General features: G+C 40.9%; 1 protein-coding gene and 2 long non-coding RNA genes across 4 annotated transcripts; 2 read left to right on the top strand and 1 right to left on the bottom strand.

The window, feature by feature from the left end:
* Positions 1 to 5,905: 5,905 nt before the first annotated feature.
* Positions 5,906 to 6,678, bottom strand: LOC149090553 (uncharacterized). The gene is made up of 4 exons (XR_016197278.1): positions 6,591 to 6,678; positions 6,480 to 6,519; positions 6,330 to 6,403; positions 5,906 to 6,278 (listed from the first exon to the last, which is right to left on the bottom strand). It is a non-coding gene; the product is annotated as an uncharacterized LOC149090553 (long non-coding RNA).
* A 3,446-nt stretch (positions 6,679 to 10,124) lies between these two features.
* On the top strand, positions 10,125 to 10,864 carry LOC149090552 (uncharacterized). Its single transcript, XR_016197290.1, has 4 exons — positions 10,125 to 10,159; positions 10,230 to 10,266; positions 10,343 to 10,416; positions 10,468 to 10,864. It is a non-coding gene; the product is annotated as an uncharacterized LOC149090552 (long non-coding RNA).
* Positions 10,865 to 22,475: 11,611 nt separating this feature from the next.
* Positions 22,476 to 23,225, top strand: LOC149090551 (uncharacterized). Of its 2 annotated transcripts, XM_089263569.1 has the most exons (4): positions 22,476 to 22,573; positions 22,647 to 22,686; positions 22,748 to 22,821; positions 22,882 to 23,225. In XM_089263569.1, exons 2-4 carry the CDS (start codon positions 22,659 to 22,661, stop codon positions 23,206 to 23,208), a joined length of 429 nt encoding a protein of 142 aa, XP_089119695.1. In that variant the 5' UTR covers positions 22,476 to 22,573; positions 22,647 to 22,658; the 3' UTR covers positions 23,209 to 23,225. The 2 variants fall into 2 exon arrangements, with proteins under 2 accessions (XP_089119695.1, XP_089119696.1); XM_089263570.1 differs by having other exon boundaries at positions 22,552 to 22,686.
* The last annotated feature ends 781 nt before the right edge of the window (positions 23,226 to 24,006 follow it).

Here is a 24,006-nt window from a genome sequence, read left to right as displayed (position 1 = left end):
CTAAGTACACAAACACACACACACACACATACAGAGAGTCAGACAGATACAAGCAAATCAAACACACACACACATGCACGCACTCTATCTCTTCCTCTCCCTCTCTCTCCCTCTCTCTCTCCCTCTCTCTCGATGTGTATGTTGACGCCCTTTCAATCTTTGCATTTGGTGCGCTTAGCACTGCGCTGCGTAAACAACAAAAACACCACAACACGCACCACACACACGCACACACGCACACACACGCACGCACACATAAACCACAGTATACACAATATCTAGCCAGAGAGATAGCGATATTTACAGCTAGAGCCATTGCCATATGCTATTTATGCCCAGACACAGCACAAATATATGTGTGTACAAAGCCGGCGCACCAAAACTTGGCCCAAACAGCAAGGCCAACAGACAGCGGACAGCGGACAACAACAGCCAACGGCCAACAGCCTGCCGCTACGGCACATGGACTAATTGAACAGGTTTGCTCAGCTGGCACCTGTTGCGAGCCGTTGGGGCTCTACGATTCAGACTCTAGCCAATGTTGACTTACAGGTGCAATTGGAAGAGTATTCAAGTGTGAAAGCGCATATTGAATCGAGTCAGATCTCCTTGGCTTAACTAAGCTCCTTCAGGTCTAGTCAAACATCTCTTCAGCTTGCCTATTGACTTACCTCTGTTTTTGGCTTGGAACTCTTCAGCTTGCAGAGCTCTGCTCATCGACTCAAACAACTCTTCAGCTTGCCTATCGAAGCCATCGAGTCACAGGTCACTTAAGCTACTCAAGCTCTACTTATCGACCTGCAGATGTCCTTTCGACATCGACTCGCGGATCCCTTCAGCTTGTAGATCTCTCATACGCCGTCTAGTCACAAATCTCTCCAGCTTCTTCAACAACTCGAGATATTTTAAGTCATTGAGGCACTAATTTCTTTAGCCTACAGCTTCCTCCAAGCCAACTCTCTAGCTCGGATAAGCTCTTCAGCTTTTCAAGGTCTAAAGTCAGAGTTGAGTCATACAATTTTCCAGCTCTAATGACCCATCGAGTAACAGATCTCTTCAGGTTGCAGTGCACTACATATGGACTCTCTTCAGCTAGCGTAATTCTAATTCCAATTTTCAGTTTTCCGAGGTCCCATAAGCCATTGCATCATATAAATCAATAGCTTTCAGAGCTCTGCTAAGACACAGACTCTCTGATACCTCCACCCCTTAGAGGTAGTTTCTCGACTAACACTTCTCTATCCTAACCCATCTCCTTCAGCTTCTTCACTTTCCCTTTAGGACACTGATCTCTTCAACTTACATAGCTCTACTTAAGTACTCACACAAGCCACGAATCCCTCCATTTTGCAGTGCTCTACCCATCGGCACACAAATCTCTACAGACTTCCATGCTCAGCTAAGTCATTGAGTTACAAATCTCTCCACCTTGAAAAGTTCTATCCATTGATTAACACATCTCTTTAGCTTACTGACCTCTTCTAACTCATCCTCCTCAGCTTCTTCACTTTCCCTTTAAGATACTGATCTCTCCAACTTACATAGCACTCACACAGCCACGAATCCCTCCACCTTATAGAGCTCCTCCCATCGGCACACAGATCTCTACAGACTTCCAAGCTCAGCTAATTTATTGAGACACAGATCCCTCCACCTCCACATCAAGGCACAGATCTCTACAGCATATAGAGCTCTACCCATTGGCTCGCATATTTCTTCAGCTAGTCAAGAACTTACAACTATTAGCTACTCTACAACTACAACTACTTATACCACCTCACACTACACTTTATCAAATCTGTCACATAATCTGCATGCAAACGGGCTATACTCGCGGTCACAGAGTGTATTCATGCTATAAACTGCATGCCGGCGTAGAACTATGTCCGGAAAGTCTTTCACGTACTTTGTTTGCATTTTAGTGCTGAGCTTTGGCAGAGCTTTTAAAGGCGGCACAGTCTGTCGTTCGGTTAGTGGCACTGTGGCTCCGACTCCTGCTCTGGGGCCTGGCTGCCATCGCATGTGTTGCCATCGATTTGGCCGTTTAACATTTATCGCCCCCAACTGCCGTCGCTCTAATGACTGGGCCAATATATATGGCCGGCAATTTTGCACTGCGTGTCACCTGCGCTGCCCAGATAAATCGCACCGGGAGCCGAGCGTAGCTAAGCGGCCAGCAGCTCGATAAGGCGTCATCGGTAGCGTATACAGGGGCAGAGGGTGATGAGGGGGGCTGTAGAACTTAGCAAAAGTTTCAGCAATGGCGATTTGTTGGTTTATGTGCTGTGAATTGAAATGCAGCCAAGAATTTCGTTGCCTTCGGCCAGGTCTCCTGCTGCCTCCTGCTGCCTCCAACTCCTTCGTTCCGTCGCTCCATCGCTGGGCTAATGCAAAACAAATCGAAGCCAGGTGTTGGCCATTGGGTGGCTCTCACTGCATATTATCCATATCTAGATGTGTGTATGTATATTAATTTATATATATTGTGTGTAGAGTCTATAGGTGTAGATGGCGAGGGGGCTGCCGGGTAAGGGTGCTCCTTCTTTGTTTTATCTGTGGCAAAACAACAACAATAAAGAAATTGCCGGCGCGCTGAAGCGTAAGCGACATCTCATGTCCAAAGTACTATCTCAGCTCTATACTGCTGCTCCTGCTCCTGGCTCCGACTCCTGCTGCTGCTGCTGCTGCTACTGTTCCCGCTCCTCCTGCTGGGCCGGGCACAACATTGTTGACCCCAGCTGGTCCGCTCGGTGTCCAACTTGTCGCTGTGATGATTAATGGCCACCAAACTGATAAATCAACTTTGTCGCTGTTGCTGTCACTGCACAAACACGCCGCAAAATGCTGCGCCCCCAAGCATAGACATACGTACGCACACAAACACAAAGAGGGACAGAGAGAGAGAGAGAGGGGGAGAGAGAGAGAGGGCACACACACACACACATATTCCGACACTTGCGCACGGATGAAAATTCGATTCGATTCGTTTCAATTCGTCGCGGCTCACTTGAGTTTTAGCTAATGTTCAATATGCCACGCCCACTAACACACACACACACACACACACACACACACATACACATATAGCACCTTATTGCGACATATGCAAACACACCAATTTCAACGTCCTGCAGCATTCGCCCTTTATCCCCAAATTGCATTTCATTGTCTACCGGAAATTATTTCCAGCTAACCAAAAACAGCAAGAAATCCCTTGAAAATACCCTGTAGTTGGGGGCAAAAAAAAGAAAGATATTTGGTTTGCCAAAGAAGCGCAATATTTTACGATTTATATTTAATTATTATTATTATTATTACTATCTTTTTTTTTGTATTGACTTATAATATATTATAAAGGTTTTTGCTTATATATAAAAGTAAAATATTAAAATTAAAAATATGTTGCAATCAATCAATAAATTTAAAATGTCATAAAAGTATAAAATATGTAAACAAATTAAAAAAAAAAAATTATAATGTAAAAAAAAATTGAAATAAAATAAACCACATAATAGCGTTTTGCAATAATAGCATTATTCTACATAATTATTCCAAAACGCTATTATATTTTTATTTTATTTATTTTTTATTAAAGATTTTTTTTTTTCAATTTTTTTAAAGATATGTTATACTACTTATGACATTTTAAATATTTTGTTTGATTGTTTTTTGTTTTGTTATTTTTTTACTTTTATATTCATTCTCATAATAATTTCAAGTTCAAGTTTAATGTTATTTTTTTTTTCAAGTTTTAATTTTATTTAAATTTAATTTTTTATTCATTTATTATTATTATAATTATTATTATTTTATATTATTTATTACTTATTTGATTTTTATATATATATATTTTTTTTATTATTATTATATTAAAAAATATTTTTATTTATTTACTTAAATATTTATAATATTTTTTTATATTTTTGTATATGCCTTTAAACGTGAACTTCATAAATATATTCTTATATACGTTTTTCTCAATTTTGTAATATATTTTAAAGCATAAAAAAAATGTTGTCAAAAATTTAATACATTTTTGTATTTTACTTGTATATCTGCATTTATATTTGCCTTTCGAATATAATTCTCTTATTCAGCTTTTGATGCCAATATTAAGTATCGATGACACTACAGTTAACTATCGATATTACTATAGTTTAGTATCGATATTAAACTCTTATACTTTTCCCTCTAATTGGTCTTGGCGTACTTCATATGTACATTTTCTTCTCGCAAAATATTTCCAAAAAATATTTCACAATTTAAATCCTATATTTATTCTCATATTTAGGCTCATCTCTAATGCTGTCTGTGACATCCGCTTGGAACCACCACATTTCAGCAGGCTTACAGCATATCTCCAAGTCGATCACCCCTACATCTATGAGCTGCTTTGGGGCACACAAAAAGTGCATGCGATGGGCCTAGGGATCTGTTTGATGGACCTGGACCAACAATAGACATCGGTGCATGGCCTTAAAGTCACGTTCCGCTGAGCTCTGTACGCATTCACATTTACATTCACAATCACTTGCACGTTCACGTTCACGTTCACGTTCACGTTCACGTTCACGTTCACGTTCACGTTCACGCTCACATTCACGTTACATTCATTGGCATTGCAATTTGGCTCATTAGACACATTTCGTTGGCAATTAAGTAAATAATTTGTAAGCCGCAAACGTTGCAATAGCCGCGGCGGCTCGTCTGCGGTGCGGCCTAGTTCAGCCTGGGCACTGAACCTCTGCTGTGCGAGTACCTTCGCTGTGACCCCTCCTACTCCCCCTACCCTTTCCTCCTTTCAGCCCAGGGCCGTTTATTATGTCGCCGTCGCAGTTACTGCTCGCCTGCGGTCGCCGCTGTGGTAATTTATGTTACTGCACCAAGTAAATGCCACCAAAGCACAGCAACTCACATGAACACACACACACACGCATACACACTCTAATACAAACACACACACACACATGGGCAGTGTTTGCGCTTTTGTTGTTTTGTTTGCCAATTGATTTGAAAGAGAGCACAAACCTCAACAACCTCGTCGAAAGCGAGAAGCGGCACAGTGACCTTTGACCAGAGACCGCTGCACGCATTGTTTGCATGTCCAGCCGAAAAGTATGCAGCGCGCATATTTAAATGCTTCAAACACATTTGAGGTTTTCCATCAACACATTCAGCCCTGCGGCTCCATAATAGAGACTTGAAATTCCGGCAAATGTTCGCTAATAGGCTTACGCCCTATTAGTATCTCTGATCCTCTATGCAAACTATAAGCGCTACAGAATGCAATTTTCATATTCGCTCCGATTGAACAAATTTTGTGGATTTTATTAAGCAAGCGCGCGGATGACTCTACCTCTACCTCTACCAACCACTGAATTTAGTTTTCTATTTAGGGATATCTGAGGTTATATATGTGAATTGCACTGTTAGCTTTACTTTCATAATAGGCTGATATATTTTGTTGATAGCGCAAATGGAATGACGCTGGACGTCTAATTTCCATTGATCTCTAATCAAGACGGATCGAAATATTAAACCATTCATCCGTCCGTTCCATCCAACAAACGTATGTTAATCGGTCCTTCTGTCGATGCGCACTTTCCTCCCACTGTCCGTACTTTCAACCGTCCTCCTATACGTCCGTACGGTCGTCTATCTGTTCATCTATCGCTTTGTACGACAGTCCGTTCGCCCGTACATCATCTTCTGACAACGCAAACTAACTGGATCGAAACTAGTTCTCTATTCATTCGTCCAACTATATATCTATATTCATATGTATTTTATAGAATTTCGAATATTGTTCAAATCTAACCCCCACCCCCATATCCATCCCCTCACCCACACATTTGTAAAAGACAAAGCACAAGCAAATCCATACATATTTATAGTTTAATCATGATCTGAAGGTGTTATGTTACCCACAATAAAAGTTATTCAAGTTAAAATTACTTTGTATCGGGATTCTGTAGATTCTCTGCGTAGAAAGAAAGCATTTGAGGGGCATATTCTTTTAAATCTTCCGAAGTTATTACTTCTGGGATCCTTCTGTTTTTAAATTTGACGACATATAAACGTTTATTTTCCTGTTCAAACGCGGTCAGAATGCATTCTGGTTGGATACCCCGCTTGAATCCGTTGTTGGTAGTGGGCACGATCTTTTTGTGACTATTCATAGATTGTTGCAACACTCTTGCTACTACGTCCTGGTTATTGTTATTGGCAGTACCTCCACTCTTATCTACCGAATCCGATTGCGACTTAGTGAGACGACCCTGCAAAGCAGAATCTATAGCTGGCGCATTGATACTAAAAGGAAAACTTACAGCTGAACGTCTGCGTGACACGCCGGCCGACTGTCCCGTAGTCGATGGAGTCGGGGCAGCGGTGCCATCTGAAACTATGTGTATATATGTATGTATAATGACTGCATGTATAAATTTGAATTCATGTAAATATCTAAATTGAACACTTACGCTGCATTTTCTTTGCGGGAGGTGCCATTATGTATTCGAGCTAAATTAATTCACATCCAATTAATATTGAAAAATGAAAAAAAATGAGGATAAAATAATAAAAAAATTTACCAATTGAATTTCCGTATTTCGTCTGTCAAGTCAAACGTAAGACTGATGAATCCTCAGTGATGATTTTTAAAATATGTCAAAATATATATCGATATTTGACAGCACGCACGCGGACTACTAGATCGCTTGATGCTGAGCATAGTTTGCAAATAACTGTAAAGTGTCTGTAAAAGTGTCTTTCACTTACACTATGAAAAATGACTCAGACAGTCCGTCTACAAGTCGAATTATTCAACAAATAAGTTCTCATAATATTGTCCACACTGAAGCGCAGTCGAAGCGCAGTCGCTGCTTACTGCGCAGTTAGCAGAGCGCGAGCTGTGTATGTATGTGTGCATATAAGAAGTGCAGAGTGATTAGAATATCAGCTGGCAGGGTCCAGGGTATCGTCTAGTCGAGCAGCCTCGACTAGAGCACCCTTACTTGTTTTTGTTTTTGTAAACTTTTTTTGGTTTACCACACATGCGATGTAGATCTAAGCGTTTTTATGTTTTTGAATGTGTCTGAGCTTTTTTTGTCGTCTCCCGGACAGATTCGCAGCACGCTTAACCGTTCCATTAGCTGCGGTGCTGCTGCCGTGCCCGCCCGCATCTCAGCTGAGCCCTGGGGGCTGGCCAACATAAATGTGCAGCTGTCTCGTCTGCAACATGACTGCTGCCCGTTGACTGTTGACTGTTGCCTATTCGCTGCCCTCGGCCCGTTGCCCGGGGCCTGTTGCCGGCTGGGCCGGCCATCCGTCATGCAACTAATCTGTGAGTCGTCGCTGGGCGTGGCATGGCATCCGATAAGCGCCATGTTGTTGATGTGTCCGAGCAGATCTATGGCCGTACGAATAAACGTGATGATCGGCCCCTCTCTCAACATTTGTGAGCCCGTCGGAGAGGAAGAGGGCGAGGCAGGGACTGGGGCAGGGACTGGAGCTGGGGCTGGCAGCGTTATCGTCATCGTTCGCTACTTGTTTTTGCATGTCATTGTTTGCATGTAAATCCGAACAGGCTGCACCCCTGGGCAGACGCAATTTCAGCATTCCAACACCCCATACATTCCCCATTGCCGCCCGCCCACGCACCCGAACTCGCCCCCAACTACCTGCACAAGCTCGGCGTTGGCATTGGCATTGGCTGCCTCTTAAAGTCTTAAAGTCTTCCGGCGATGGGGCTGGCGCTGGCGCTGGCGCTGGCTCCGGCTCTGGCTGCCAATTTAATTGAATTATAGCGTGGGCGTGAGCGTGGGCGGCATGCGGCGTGTGGGCGTGGCTGGGTAACTTCAAAGAGCTGCTGATACGAACAAAAGTATGTTGCCGCGTGGAATTTCTTAACAGTTCCGGACACTGAAATTAGAAAACGACAACTTTCGCACAGTGGGGCAAAGCAAAAATTTGAGCAACAAAAAATTATAATAAAAATTGTCGAATCTGTTCAAAATATGTTTAAGACAAACAGAAATTCAATACAAAGGAATCGATCTATAAAAAAATGTGGAAATTAAGCTTATGTTAAACTTCAGTTAACCAACACTATTTATGTATTTATTACATTTTTCAAGAACTTGCAGACAATATTAAATAATAGATATCTACTGAATCATCATATTCCAAACCTATATATAACCTATACTTGTTAACCAACACTGCTTTTCATTTAATTACAGGGTTTCTATTTACATATAATACTCGGCTTGTTTTATACACAACTGGTTTTCGATCTTACACTGCTTAACAATACTGCGTACTTTACAATCAATTAAAAGAAACGAGCAGTGTTATTTACAACACTTGAGTCAACTATTAAATACATATCTAATGCTAGCCAGCACTATTGATTGCATTAAGAGCTCTTTCTCAAATACAAAACTTCATAGGCCAATAGAAAGAGTATTATTAACAGCACTATAGCGAATAATTCCAATTAGCAGATATATGGGTATAGGAAACGATATTTAAATCGTTAACAGCTCAGTATACACTTTTGTCTATCGCATAGAAATAAAACCTACAAACGGTGTTATTAACAACACTTTATGAGCTACTTAAAACTTTTCCCACACTCTTAATAAATATAACAGCAATCAATTATAAAACTAGGAAGTACTTTGAACATTAAAAGTAACTCTCATTAGCTAAGTGAACAAAAAACAGTGTTGTTTATAATACTAAATAATAAAAAACTTTAACATGAATTTAAATGTAGCGTTACTCAACACTGTCGCTCATGAAATAAATTTTACCAACAGAAACTTCAGCATTTCAACAACGTCCAGCCTTTATTTTTGCTTCAATGTCAATTGCCTTTGGCCCACTGTGCGCGGCAGGCATTGGCATTGCATTTCAAAGCCAGCGACAGCGATTCGGGCAACGTAAGCATGCCATGTGAATGCGGACGGCCATCGCTAGTGGCTGAACCTGTTGCAGGCCCAGCAGCTGCTGCAGCTGTTGCGACTGACGCGAATGCAACAACAAGAGTGGGAAGAGTACGAGCAAGAAATGCTGGCACTCTCGGCCTTGGCACCGCAGCTTATGCAACATATTTCGTATCGTTTTGCCGCGACTTTGCCGTCAAGTCTTGGCCGCAAATTATACCAAGAAACTTGTTAAACTTATTAAAACGAAACCTCAGCATGAAGTTGCCAAGGCAAATACACACACACACACACACACATGCACACACACACACACACACACACAGTGGCAGATACCTACTGCCTTCCATGTTATTAGCTTGAGGCAAAATGTGGAAATGCGAAGACGATGAGAAGTTCACAGCGGGTGGCAAACAGCTGGGCAAGGACATGTTTTTGTCATATTTCATATGCATACATATACATATACACACATGTATATATGTATATAGACAAGTATATACACTTATATACCATATCATACCTAGCTGCCGTATTAAAATGAGAACAGCGCTAAGCAAGTACTCGAGCTCGGACGAAGCACTCTCAGCATTAAGCTGCCCACTTGATCTGCTCTCAAGCATCATTCGCCAGCTAATTTCGCATTTAATGCAGTTGCCAAAAATGTAAATCAGTGCGACATATCTCAGGTGAGCGTAGGCTGGCCAAGTGCCACTCAAGAGTCTAGTCTGCAACTTAAATTCGAAATTTGAGCAAATTTTTAGCAAATAAATTTGGCTTTTGGCTCGATAACTAACGATAGCTCAGCTAGCAGCTTATCCATAACATTCTGTTATTTTACATGTTATGTTAAGTGTCTATCGATATTGAACTTTTGCACGGGCAATCATCGAGTGGATGGACTTCTTGCATACTAAAAGAGCTTCAAATCGTTCGTACTATAATTCAATTAAAATCAAGTAAGTTTGCTCTAGTCGAGACTGCTCGACTGGGGGATACTCTGAGCCCTGCCAGCAGATATTTTAATCACTCTGCACTTCTTTTACGCAAACATAAATTTGCAAACTACGCTTGCTCAGCATCAAGCAATCTAGTAGTCCGCGTGCGTGCTGTCAAATATCGATATATATTTTGACATATTTTAAAAGTCATCACTGAGGATTCATCAGTCTTACGTTTGACTTGACAGACGAAACACCGAAATTCAATTGGTAAGTTTTTTTATTTTTTTATTCTTATTTTTTCCATTATTCAATATTAACTGGATGTGAATTAATTTAGCTCTGCATAATGGCGCCTCCCGCAAAGAAAATGCAGCGTAAGTGTTCAATTTAGATATTTACATGAATTCAAATTTATACATGTAGTCATTACACATACATATACACACATAGTTTCAGATGGCACCGCTACCCCGACTCCATCGACTGCGGGACAGTCGGCCGGCGTGTCACGCAGACGTTCAGCTGTAAGTTTTCCTTTTAGTATCAATGCGCCAGCTATAGATTCTGCTTTGCAGGGTCGTCTTACTAAGTCGCAATCGGATTCGGTAGATCAGAGTGGAAATACTGCCAATAACAATAACCAAGATGTAGTAGCAAGAGTGCTGCAACAATCTATGAATAGTCACAAAAAGATCGTGCCCACTACCAATAACGGATTCAAGCGGGGTATCCAACCAGAATGCATTCTGACCGCGTTTGAACAGGAAAATAAACGTTTATTCATCGTCAAATTTAAAAACAGAAGGATCCCAGAAGTAATAACTTCGGAAGATTTAAAAGAACATGCCCCCCAAATGCTAATTTCTTTTTACACAGAGAATCTACACAATCCCGATACAAAGTAATCTTTATTTTAATAACTTTTATTGTGGGTAGACTATGTTCATAACACCTTCAGATCATGATTAAACTATAAATATGTATGGATTTGCTTGTGCTTTGTCTTTTACAAATGTGTGGATGAGGGGATGGATATGGGTGTAGATTTGAACAATAATCGAGATCCTATACCTATACCTACGATACACAGACTCAACTCAAGCAGATGCGCTGCGATCAAGGCCGGCTGCCACGGAGAATCCACATGCTAGTATATCTTTGTCTTGTTCTTTATCTTTTCTTTGGTTTTTGCTTTTGTTCGCCACATAACATGGAAGTCGGCAAGTAAATGAATCGATGGCCGCGTCGCTCATTAATCAAGTTCAGGCAGTCGGCGAGTCGTCAAAGGCGTCGCAAACAAATGAGCTCGACTAGCCCAGCTCGGCCCGGGCCGGCTGAGGGCACGGCCGTGGCCCGTCTGGCCGGGACATTGATGGTGACAGGCGTTGGGGCGCTGCTTATAATTACCAGCCATGTTTGATTTGGGCCAAAGGCAGCTGCTACTCCTGCTGCTGCTGCTGCTACTCCTGCTGCTGCTGCTGCGGCTGCTACTCCTGCGGCTTCTGCTTCTGCTGCTTCAGCTTATACGAATAAGCCACAAAGTTTGGGCCCTATCGAGTGAGAGAGAGAGAGAGAGAGAGAGAGCGGGATCTTGAGTGTTCTCAGCTTTTGTAATTAATACGCTAAGCGACGAGTTGTCAGGTGTGAGACGAGCACCCACACTGCCGGCAGGAGGCAACTGGCAACTGCAACTGCATAAAATTAATGACAGGCATAACATTTTTGCTGCTGCTGCTCCTGCTGCTGCTGTGGCGGTCGTTGCGTGCGGCACGAACGTGTTGCCACAGTGCGCGAGCAAAGTGATTTTCGAGGGAGGCAACCTCAACATCAAGCGCCAAAGAATGAAGCAAAGCCCCAGCCCGGCTGCCACATGTCGATGATTAGTGGCAGCAACTTGAGGCAGTTGAGGCGGTGCTGCAGTTGAGCCATCTTCGCTTGTGAATTAATTGCTGCTAAATCATGTTAAGCCAGTTGCAGATAAGCTTCTGCTCCTGCTCCTGCTGCTGCTCCTGCTGCTGCTCCTGCTGCTGCTCCTGGCGTTTCATCAGCAACTTCTCAACTTATTAACCCAACTTGCAGGACGTTAACTGCAGCTTGCTCAAGCGCCAATAAAATCTCGAAACACGGCAGAGCCATAAAACTCATTGTGCTCAAATTGTTGCCGAGAATGGCCGCAGATACCCTGTGATTGCATGGCGAGGGTAAGTCTGTGGCCACGCCAACTTTTAGCAGTCAGCTGCAGCCCTTTGCCATTGAGCTCCAACTGATTATTTATTTATATACATATATATATATTTTTTTTTTTGTTATTTATTTACACATTTTTTCTTTGCAGCTACCTTCGGTGCCCTCTCGCCTCCCGCCTCCCGCCGCCCGCTGCTCGAGTGCAACAAATTTGCGCAGCAACAACCACAAAATCATAATAATATACGACAGCGGCAACTAAAAGTTATGGCTCAAACGGCAGCCACGCACCGAGCCGGCCCACCGAGGCGGGTGAGTTAACCGGGCCATAACCGAGCTGCTTTCGACCGCCTGCGAGTTGCACTAAACATCCGGGAATCGTCGACATCGACTGACTGCGAGCAAAAATTAACAAGCAAAAGAGGCGAGTGGCCAGCTGAGCTACGACTCATAGATACCCTGTAAACAAAAGACAATGAGCTATACTATAAGAAAGTAGTTAAGGAATAGGATCCAATTTAACAGCATTCTGATGAACACCTCTTGGATACCCTGTAAAACACTCTCCTAGAATATGTCCACTCTGATCTACGACTATAAGATACCCTATAAGTAACTGCGAATGAGCTATATATAGTCTGTAAGCAAGTAACTTGTTAAAGGCATATAGATTTGGGATGCTCTGCGACTATGAGATACCCTGTAAACGACTGATAATGCGCTAAACCGTGTACGACTGCTCTACGACTATGATACACCCTGTAAACAATTAGTTCTTAAGTTAAAGCGCACTGTGTAGAGTTTCTGCACGACTATGAGATACCCTGTAATCGACTAAAACATGTAAATCTGCTCTACGATTCTTAGATACCCTGTACACAAATATCTAAGAAGTCAAAATATATTGTGTAAAGCTGTATTACGACTCTTAGATACCCTGTAAACAACTGAGAATGCGCTAAAGCGCGTACACCTGATCTATGCGTATGAGATACCCTGTAAACAACTAGATAACAAATCAAAACATACAGTTTAAAGTTTCTCTACGACTATGAGATACCCTGTAATCGACTGATAGTGTACTACAACGTGTATAGCTGCTCTATGACTATAAGACACCCTGTAAACAATTAGTTAATAAGTTAAAGCATACTGTGTAAAGTTGCTACACGACTATGAGATACCCTGTAATCGACTGATAGTGTACTACAACGTGTATAGCTGCTCTATGACTATAAGACACCCTGTAAACAATTAGTTAATAAGTTAAAGCATAATGTGTAAAGTTGCTACACGACTATGAGATACCCTGTAATCGACTGATAGTGTACTATAACGTGTATAACTGCTCTATGACTATAAGACACCCTGTAAACAATTAGCTAATAAGTTAAAGCATACTGTGTAAAGTTGCTTTACGACTATGAGATACCCTGTAAACGACTGACAATCTACTATAACGTGTATAGCTGCTCTATGGCTATAACCACCCACTAGCAAGTCAAAACGTACAGTTTTACGACTATGAGATACCCTGTAATCGATTGTCAATTAGTTTTAAAGCGTAATGCTGAGTTCCGATAATTGCCAAAACTAAGAAGTCAAAACATGATGGGATATCTTTCTAAGATACCCTGTAGAGTACTAACTCTCAAGTAGCAAAAACAGCTAGATATATCCTATTTGCAACTGACAAAGGTCTATACCCTACAAGCACTTCATAAGTCACAAGCTGTGCTACGACTCTAAGATACCCTGTAAACAACATACATACAGCTACATTTGAGCCCTTTAGGCCTATGCATCCCATACCTCCGTCAGTTCGTACAGGGTATTTAAATGGCATATGTGTGCGAACTGCCAACTGCTGCAAATCCAATTTGATTGTGGTGCTGTGCACCAAAGATGTTGCATGGGTGGTTGGGTGGTGTTGGCATTGCTGCCTCAATAATAGAAAAATATTCAACAGCATTTTACAGCGTTGCGGTGATGTAAGTATGGCAAAAAGTTATTACGGGCCAAAAATGCTGGCACGCACGAGCAGCAGCAGCAGCAGCAGCAGCAACTGCTGCAAGTTTTGCTATACATATGATATGTACTGGTACACTTCCCCCCTCTCATTCCCCACCCCTCACACACCGTCCTGGCTGCACATTAGTCGCTTGTTAAAGTTTGCCTGCACTCGGGAGGCGCTGCCATTGCTGTGGCGCTGCTGTCCAGGCATTTACGTATCTCTCCACTGCCAACGGCCCAAATCCAATGAAAACGTATAATTTGCGCATGTGGCTGTTGCAAGTTTTCCTTAAACCTTGTGGCATTCATTGGCTTAACAATGCCGCAACATTTATTGATTTAGATAGAATTTTTCAGCTCGACTTTTTGCTAGCTTCTGCCATGTGTGCCTGTATGTGTGTGTGTGTGTGTGTTGGCAAATGAAAATTTGTATATTATTTATTTTCAGTAATTTTACCTAATTGGTTCTTTGATCTTTGTGCAGGCAACAATTAGTATCAAGGTGAGCATGTAAGGAGAGATAACAAGAAAAATCTCTCTGTCTCACTCTCTCTCTGGATTATTTCATTAAATATTAAGCTAAATTTTATTCCAAATTGAGCTGAAGTAATTCCTTAAAGATTTTAGCAAAAGGAAATTAAATAGCTTTAAATATTTATGCCTAAGAAATGGCCACAAATTATGTTTAATTATAACTGCGAACCACTCGATGGGAGGGAGCATGGGATAATAGCTCATGCATTTAATTGAGAACATGTTGAAATGTTGCTTTAAAGACGAACTGGCGGACGGACAGTGGGAAGGACGGAAAGTCGAAGAGACGAGCGAAGTGGGGAGAGTAAGATCTATATCACACTCAAGCAATATACGATTCCTGCTTTATAGGGTGACTTAGAAGACGTCAATTATATATATAAATATATACATGACAAGACTCTGCCACAGAAATAGATGCAAGGGACTCAAGAGGGTAAACCTGTCTATCCTTACGAACTCCAATACACTACAAATAATCTCAGTAGACCTCAGATACAAGCCTAGACAAGCAATTTTCAATAAGGACTCTGCCACGCCTCCTGCTGCCTGTCAGGTACATTTCACTAAAATCCTTTTCAATGGACTCAGCATATAAAACCAAATATATCTTCTATGGAGCGAAAGATTTTCCGAGAATCCCTGAGAATAAATAGCTCAAGATAATGAATATTTGGAAGCATATAATTGCGAGCACTTGCTGCGAGTGCCAGTTGGGTAATAATTCAACTATTAACCATATCAAATCGCATGCTGATTAAGAGCTTGGACTGGGCCCACTCGGCATAATAATAACTTGGCCAACTAACAGACTCGGCCATTAAACTGTCAATGGCAATGCCGATTTTAATGGCCAGCGGGCATGCCCGACTCGGCCAGCGTCGTAGTGGGCCCAAACGTCCAACATTTTGCGCTCCAATAAAACTGTCAACATTATAAAGCGCCACTTAAGAAATGAACAAAAGCGTCGGACCAAGCATACAAAAAAAAAAGAGAGAAAGAACAAAAATAAAAAAACAACAAAAGTGAAAAAGAAAAACACAAATAAAAATAAAAATAATAAAAACAAAAGCAGAAACAGAAAAAAATAAATAAATAAATAAATAAGTAAGAAAAACAAACACAAATGATTCCAGGCAAAATGAAAAAGAACAATAATCATAAAATTAAAGCCAACGCAGCACAAAAACCTCAACAGAAAAAAAAACACACACACACACATATATATATATATATGGATATATATGTGTGTGTATGTAGAAGAAAGGGAGAAACTGGCGAAAATTAAATAAATAAACAAAGGCAAAAAATATATATACATACATACATATACATATATATGTATATGTTTAGCATGACGCATGGACGTTGACATTGTTGTTGAAAAGTGCCACTAAATGTCAGCAAATGAGGGTCACACCCACGCACCCAAGCCAAAGACCCACCCACCCACACACACACACATGATGTGACAAACTAAATATTGTAATAAAAATGGTCAAAAAAGTGAAAAACTTTTTTAATGAATTGACCGTAAAATGAACTTGTTGATGAGCCTTATGAGCTGACGAGACCCGCCTGGCGCTGCCAGCCAGCCAGCACCACCAGCCACGCGCACCACCTCAACCGGTGTGGACCATCGAGTTAGCGTGGTCATTTGCAATAAAAAAGGATTATGAGCTGAAGGACAGCTGCAGAAAAAAAAAAAAAACGAACGTGTAGAAATGAAGTGAGCGAGGGAGCAGGAGTGGAAGATATATAGCATATAAATATTTACCAATGGGTGGAGCAGAGAGTGAGAGAGACAGAGAGAGAGAGAGAGAGAGCGAGAGCCGGCAAGTGTCAGTGCTATTTAACAACTTGCCGCAAAGCACACAAAAAAGACTGCGGCCCCGAATTTCAGATCCATGTGCGGGTTAACATACAGAGAGGGAGAGAGAGAGGGAGTGAGAGCGAAAAAAAAGGAGAAAATAAACTAAATAAAAAATAAAAACATAAACCAAAAAAAAAAAAGACAGAGAAAAAAGGTGCGTGTGTGACCACCAAAGCTTGCCCCGGGCCATGGCGCTGGCCTCGCCTTATTTCGGGTTAGCTCGTGCCCTTGACATCGTGCCGAGCGACAGCAGGCGGGTAAAAGACCAACAACAGCAGCAAAAAGCACATGCAACATATTTCAGAGCTGGACACTAAGCGCGACAGCTGCCAGGAGAGCTCTTTAAGGGCCACCTAACAACGGCCATGAAATTTATGGAGCGTCCGAAAGGGAGCAGCAGGTGGGACCCGATGCGGAAGCAGGCCATGCAAATTGGAGGCATGAACCGGAAGTTGATGGCGGAACATGTTCCAGAGATCAGACGAGAGACGGCTTGTATATGCGAGATAATAGATATAAGATATTGAGATATGATATACATACGCGCTATGATTTAGGAGAAGAAAGATATAAAATATGTGATGTAAGAATTAAAATATAAAATATGAGATATGAGATATAAGAGCTAAAATATAAGATATGAGATATGAGATATGAGATATGTGATATGAGATAAAAGATATGAGATAAGAGATATGAGATATGAGATAAGAGATATGAGATATGAGCTATGAGATATGAAATACGAGATATGAGACATGAGATATGAGATATAAGATATAAGATATAAGATATAAGATATAAGATATAAGATATAAGATATAAGATATAAGATATAAGATATAAGATATAAGATATAAGATATAAGATATAAGATATAAGATATAAGATATAAGATATAAGATATAAGATATAAGATATAAGATATAAGATATAAGATATAAGATATAAGATATAAGATATAAGATAAGATATAAGATATAAGATATAAGATATAAGATATAAGATATAAGATATAAGATATAAGATATAAGATATAAGATATAAGATATAAGATATAAGATATAAGATATAAGATATAAGATATAAGATATAAGATATAAGATATAAGATATAAGATATAAGATATAAGATATAAGATATAAGATATAAGATATAAGATATAAGATATAAGATATAAGATATAAGATATAAGATATAAGATATAAGATATAAGATATAAGATATAAGATATAAGATATAAGATATAAGATATAAGATATAAGATATAAGATATAAGATATAAGATATAAGATATAAGATATAAGATATAAGATATAAGATATAAGATATAAGATAAGATATAAGATATAAGATATAAGATATAAGATATAAGATATAAGATATAAGATATAAGATATAAGATATAAGATATAAGATATAAGATATAAGATATAAGATATAAGATATAAGATATAAGATATAAGATATAAGATATAAGATATAAGATATAAGATATAAGATATAAGATATAAGATATAAGATATAAGATATAAGATATAAGATATAAGATATATATAAGATATAAGATCTATCTAAGATATAAGATATAAGATATAAGATATAAGATATAAGATATAAGATATAAGATATAAGATATAAGATATAAGATATAAGATATAAGATATAAGATATAAGATATAAGATATAAGATATAAGATACAAGAATTAAAATTTAATCATAGATATGAGATATGATATACGAAATATGAGATATTGTATAAGATATAGAAAATAGATAGAATATATCCTATTTCCTATCTAATAATTTCTATATTTTATAATCTAAATCCTGTATCCTAATCTATATCCTGTATCCTATACTCTATATCCTATCTCCAATCCCCTATTTCTTATCTTCTACATCCTACTCCCTATCTCCAATCTCATATCTTATATGTCCTATATTCTATCTCTTATCTGCTATCTCCTATATCCTAAATACTATATCCTGTATATATTTTTTTTCATCTCTCTCTCTCTCTCTCTTTCCCTTCCTAACACCCTCTCTCTGCTCATCTGTTGGTCACAGCAATTGACAACTGTCGTTATCCTTATTATTTTGTCTTCAATCTTGCAGTCGTACCTTTTCAAGCGCTCACTCTATTTGTCGCAACGATCTTAAAATGTAAAACATGGCATATATTACAGCGCCTGCCGGGGTATATACATATATGTAAGTGTATGTGTGTGTGTGTGTGTGCTTACAATCATCGTGACAAAGTTGAGACATTAGCAGACAGAAATTGTAGCATATATTTTCTCTGATTTGCCTGTCTACCGTCGCTGTCGCTGCTATTGTTGTCAATATTGTTGTTGTTGTTGCTGTTGCTTTTGTTGCTGTTGCTTTGTATGATTTTGCGGCTCATTTGCTTTTATTAAAATTTGCACGTTTTTCACGCTTATCAAACGACGGAACAGACTCCGGCCCAGACTCTGACGTTAAGGCTTTGATTGTGCGTAACCAGCGCCCATGGCTTACCTTTGCCCCGCCCCTGCCGCCCATCGCCAACTCATCCACTCCCACGCATAGCCATTGTTGTCCCTTATGCGACTATGTAAATGCCTGTGTGTGTGCGTGTGAGTGCGAGGTTTACTTTATGCTAATTTCAGAACAGAAATGAATAAATGTCTTTCGTTTCTTTGACTTTGCGCCGTTTTTGCCTTTGCCTTTATTATTGTTATGTAAATTTTTATAGTTTCCCCATCATTTAGTTGCCCTCACTCACACACACACACACACACACACACACACACAAGCAGAGTGAGAGTGTGTGAGAAAGGCCGTGTCCTAAACGCTTTTTCAATTCGGTTTTTTGAGGCAGGAGACTCTGGCTGCGGTCTGTGGCTGCTGTTTCCGTCCGTTTCGTCGCTCAGCTTTTGAAGTAGAAAATTTAATTTTCATACAGACACTCACAGACACACACACACACACACACAGACACATTGAATGGCAAATGCATACATTACTAAGCGCGCGCTCAAATGTAGGCAATGAAATTTCCGCTTTACAATCCCTTTCGACTCCCCAGACTCGACGTCAGCAGCGACAGCGACAGCGACAGCGGCAGCGACTGCGACGGCGAGTGCCTTGACGGCGCGCAACCTTTTGTCTGTCATTTGTTCTAAAAATTGTATGCAATAAATAAAAATTACACGTTCAACAATTTTTATCTCGCTTTTGTGATCTGTGCGCCGGCAACAATGGCATTTGGGCCGCCACATCCGTTCGCCCCGGGAGCCCGATCCCGGCCCCTGCCCCGCCCTGGTGCTCTCTGCTCTACCCCTTTCTGGCTGCCATCTAATTGGATATGTTGGGAGCGTTGTTGTCTTCGATTTTCAGCCTTCAGCCTTCAGCTTTTAGCTTTTCGCTTTTAGCTAGCTAGCGATAGAGATTGCGCCGGAACGTCTTCTGCTCTTTTTGGCCAGCGCGTTTCTTGATAGTCGCCGAGGACAAGGAACAACTTCAATTAGAAGAACAACAACAGCAGTGGGCGAACAACAAAAAATCACGAGGGAATCAAAATAAAAAGACACTGAAAAAAAAAGCAAGAGAGCGAAGGCAAGCGAAAAGAAGCTGCAAAATGTCGCTGTTCAACTCTTTGGTATGCGTGCTAGAGCCCAAGCCCAAGCCCAGGCCAAAGCCAAAGCCAAATCCGAAGCCAAGGGAGAGCTGGAGCTGTATAGAAAAGCGGCCTGGCCTAGCCCGGCGGGCAATCAGAACTTATGTTTACCCCAATTAAGGTGAACACGAGACCGTTTTTGCGATCCAATGAGTTAGAAACAAGATAAAGGACTAAAAGCCATACAAACGGCAACAATAAACCGGCCCTGGTCCCCCACCCTAATCCAGCCCAGCCAGGAGCAGCACCAGTCTGGCCATGCATGTTTATGTGTCGCTGGCACAAACAATGTCCACGACTGGCAGCCGATAGGAGCTGGGGCCATGTCGAGAATACCCAGCCATGATTAAAAATTGTGCAAGCGTTCTTCATGTGCGGGGTATGGCTGGCTAGAGGCGGGGATGGGTGGGTAGCCGTTAGCCGAAAGCAGCCGCCGGCTGGCGAGCGGAGGGCGATAAAGGCAAAGTCGCAAAATCCAAAACCAAAGTCGTTCAATTTTATTGTCATATCAATGCGTGGCATAGCAAATCGTGGGCCCAAGCTGAGCGCGTGACACGAGCCCAGCGAGTCAATTAATTCGATTGTGCCCCAATCGAACTCTCAGCGATCTCTCGACGATCTCTCGTCGTGACACGACACGAACTGGGCCCCGTGTCACTGCAGCTATGCTCGATCATTGCTCTAGCACTCACTCGGACTCACGCACTTGCGTGAGTGTCAAAGAATCGGGACTCACGCGCTCAGCGCTGGAGGCAACCCTTTAAGTCACACCGCCCCGGCTGCTGCCTCGGCGTACTTGTCCGTCCGCATGTCTCCGTAATACTCATTAGACATAACGACCTGCAGGCAGCTGCGTTTCCCTGGTCAACCACATTCTCATTGGGATCCCAGTCCATGCTCTGACCCATCAGGCAGTCACGCAGCGCACAGATCAAAGCCGAGTGGAGCTGGAGGAGCAGGTGGTTTTGTTTGGTTTGCTGTGGTTTGTTTTGTTTTGTTCAGTTTTGTTTGGCTTTGTTTTGCTCCGCTTTGTTTTGTTGTGATTCGATTTGAGTTGATTTGATGCGGTTCAGTTTCGCTTCGGCATAGTTTCCGCCAAGCGGACGGCAGTTGGGGCCGTTCTCAAAGTGGCCTATCTGCGCCTTTCCACTATTTACACAGCTCATTTTATCTAGTTCGATTGGCAATTTATCTCAAATGCTTTTTGCCACTGACACAGAGGCAGCCAGCTCGTTTACCTGAGCGCACAGCCCAGCCCCAGAGCATGGGCCGAGGCTGGTCCGAGGCTGGGCTGAGGCTGGGCCGGCTTATAATTGGGACTGGTAACATGAACGGTATCGGTTTTTGAATCTTAATTTCTTTGAACAAAATCAAAGACCCGGTGACGGACGCAGCCAGCCAAAAGTTAACTAAGCAACGCACAGACCTCCATTGACTCCCCCCACCCCCTGCTCTCCATTCAACTGGGCTTCGGTTGTCGCCACCCCACTGGAGTGGAGAGGACCGAATCGCAACAAATGGAAATGTTGTCAAGCTTGAAATCCTTTTATAATGACAAAAGGTTTCACCTCTAAGCCGATTACAGCAACGCAGACATTCGACTGTAACACTTCGCTCCTGACGTGCCCGGAGACAAGGCAGCGCAGCTTACGCTTTAGGCAGCACACCTGCTCTAAGGAAGTGGCTGCCGAGATAAGGCGAGCCCCAGCGGGTGGCTGAGCGGGAGCAGGGCGACAGTTGCGCAGCTGAAACTCGGCCGGCATTCACTTTTCTAATTAGCTCTCAACATTTCAATTATAGAGAGTTACGCCTGCAGCGCCCAATATCGATAAAGTATCAAAAGTCGATGGTTATATCTTGAAAAGGTCTATATATATCTACATATATCGGAAGTGTGTTGCGCCTAGTTGACGATCTGAAGTAATTCCAATTCCAGTGAAAGAACTTGCCTTGAGTTAACTTCGAGCTCTCATGTCACTGATCCACTCAATTTCATACGAGTTGACTGTGGGAAGCTATTGAAACTCTGCAATAGGAGCTGTGTATAAACAGTGGTTCACGTATGGCCATTACCATATTTATATGATATATACACATACATACACATGCATCGACACGCACGCATAAGCTCGCGCTCTGCTAACTGCGCAGCAAGCAGCGACTGCGCTTCAGTGTGGGCAATATTATGAGAACTTATTTGTTGAATAATTTGACTTGTAGACGGACTGTCTGAGTCATTTTTCAAAGTGTGAGTGAAAGGCACTTTACAGTTATTTGCAAACTATGCCTGCTCAGCATCAAGCAATCAAGTAGTCCGCGTGTTTGCTGTCAAATATCTTGATATGGGCTTAAACATATTGTAAAAATCATCAGTCTTACGTTTGACTAGACAGACGAAATACGGAAATTCAATTGGTAAATTTATTTATTTATTTTTTTGTCTTTTTTTTTTCATTATTCAATATTAACTGGACGTGAATTAATTTAGCTCAACTTCGGAATGGCTTCTCCATCAATGAATATGCAACGTAAGTGTTAAATTTAGATATTTACATTAATTTATAATTATACATATGTATATACACATAGTTTCAGCTGGCACCGCTACTCCGGCTCCATCTCCCACAGTACAGTCAGTCTCGGAGACACCCAAACGTCCACGTGTAAGTTTTCCTTTTAGTCTCAATGCGCCAATCTCAATCTCAATTGATTCTGGTTTGCAGGGTCGTCCACGCAAAACTCAATTGGAGCCCGTGGATAGGGCTGAAGAAAATGCCACAAACAACAAATTAGTGGCAAAGGTGTTGAGACGGTGTTTGAAAAAATACAAAAAACTCGTCCCCACGGTCAACAACGGGTTCGAGCGCGGGCTCAAACCAGATTGCATTATGAAACTGTTTATGCAAGAAAATCAAAGGCTATTTCTAGTGCGATTTAAACATCGCAAGTTACCGGAAATTATTAGTGGGGAGGACCTCAAGAAGTATGCCCCCCTAATGCTAATTTATTTCTACGCTGACAATCTACACAATCCCCATCACCGTACATAGTAATCTTAATTTTAATAACTTTTCTTGTGGGTAGACTATGTTCATAACACCTCTAGATTATGTTTAAAATATAGTTATGTATTTGCCAAAGCATAATTATTTTACAAATATAAGGGGAAGGATATAGGGGTAGAGGTAAATTTTAACAAAAATCGAAATTTTTTAAAATATATGTGAATATAAATTTAGCTCTTATATCCTCTGAGATCGACGCGTTCAAAGAGACGGGCATACCGACAGATGGATCAAATCGACTCAGTTCGTCGCCCTGATCAAGAATGTATGTACTTTATGAGGTTTGCCACGCCTCCTTCTGCCTGTTATATACTTTTAACAAACCATTATACCCTGATTTCCCATTTTCAATGGGTTCAGGGTATAATTACTGATATTTGTAAATGACTAATGACGGTAAACTCAATTTTACCAAAACTTTAATTTTTGTGTGTGCCCAAAGAAAATTATGTAGCTTTTGGTGTTTTCAGTATCTTAATACCAGCTAAAGAGTAGTTTTTTTTATTTTTTTATTTTTTACTTAACATTTTTAAGCAAAAGTTCTTATAAGAGACTTTAATTATTTGTATTTTATTTTGCATTAAATTTGCAAACTTAAAATGCTAAAAAGCTAAATATTTTCTTTATAAGCTTTAGGGCTGAAAAGCGATCCTACGCAACTATCGCTATACATGGTACACATATCGATAGTTTGAAACATCGATTGAAAAAATAAAGTGACTGTCGATGTTTTTGCAGCTTAACAGTGTGTGTGCATATATACATACATATTTATTTTTCTTA

This window comes from Drosophila navojoa, chromosome X (genome assembly GCF_054131105.1).
Source record: "Drosophila navojoa isolate 15081-1374.11 chromosome X, UAZ_NAV_1.0, whole genome shotgun sequence".
NCBI lineage: Eukaryota > Metazoa > Arthropoda > Insecta > Diptera > Drosophilidae > Drosophila > Drosophila navojoa.
This window is presented reverse-complemented; position numbering and strand designations above follow the sequence as displayed.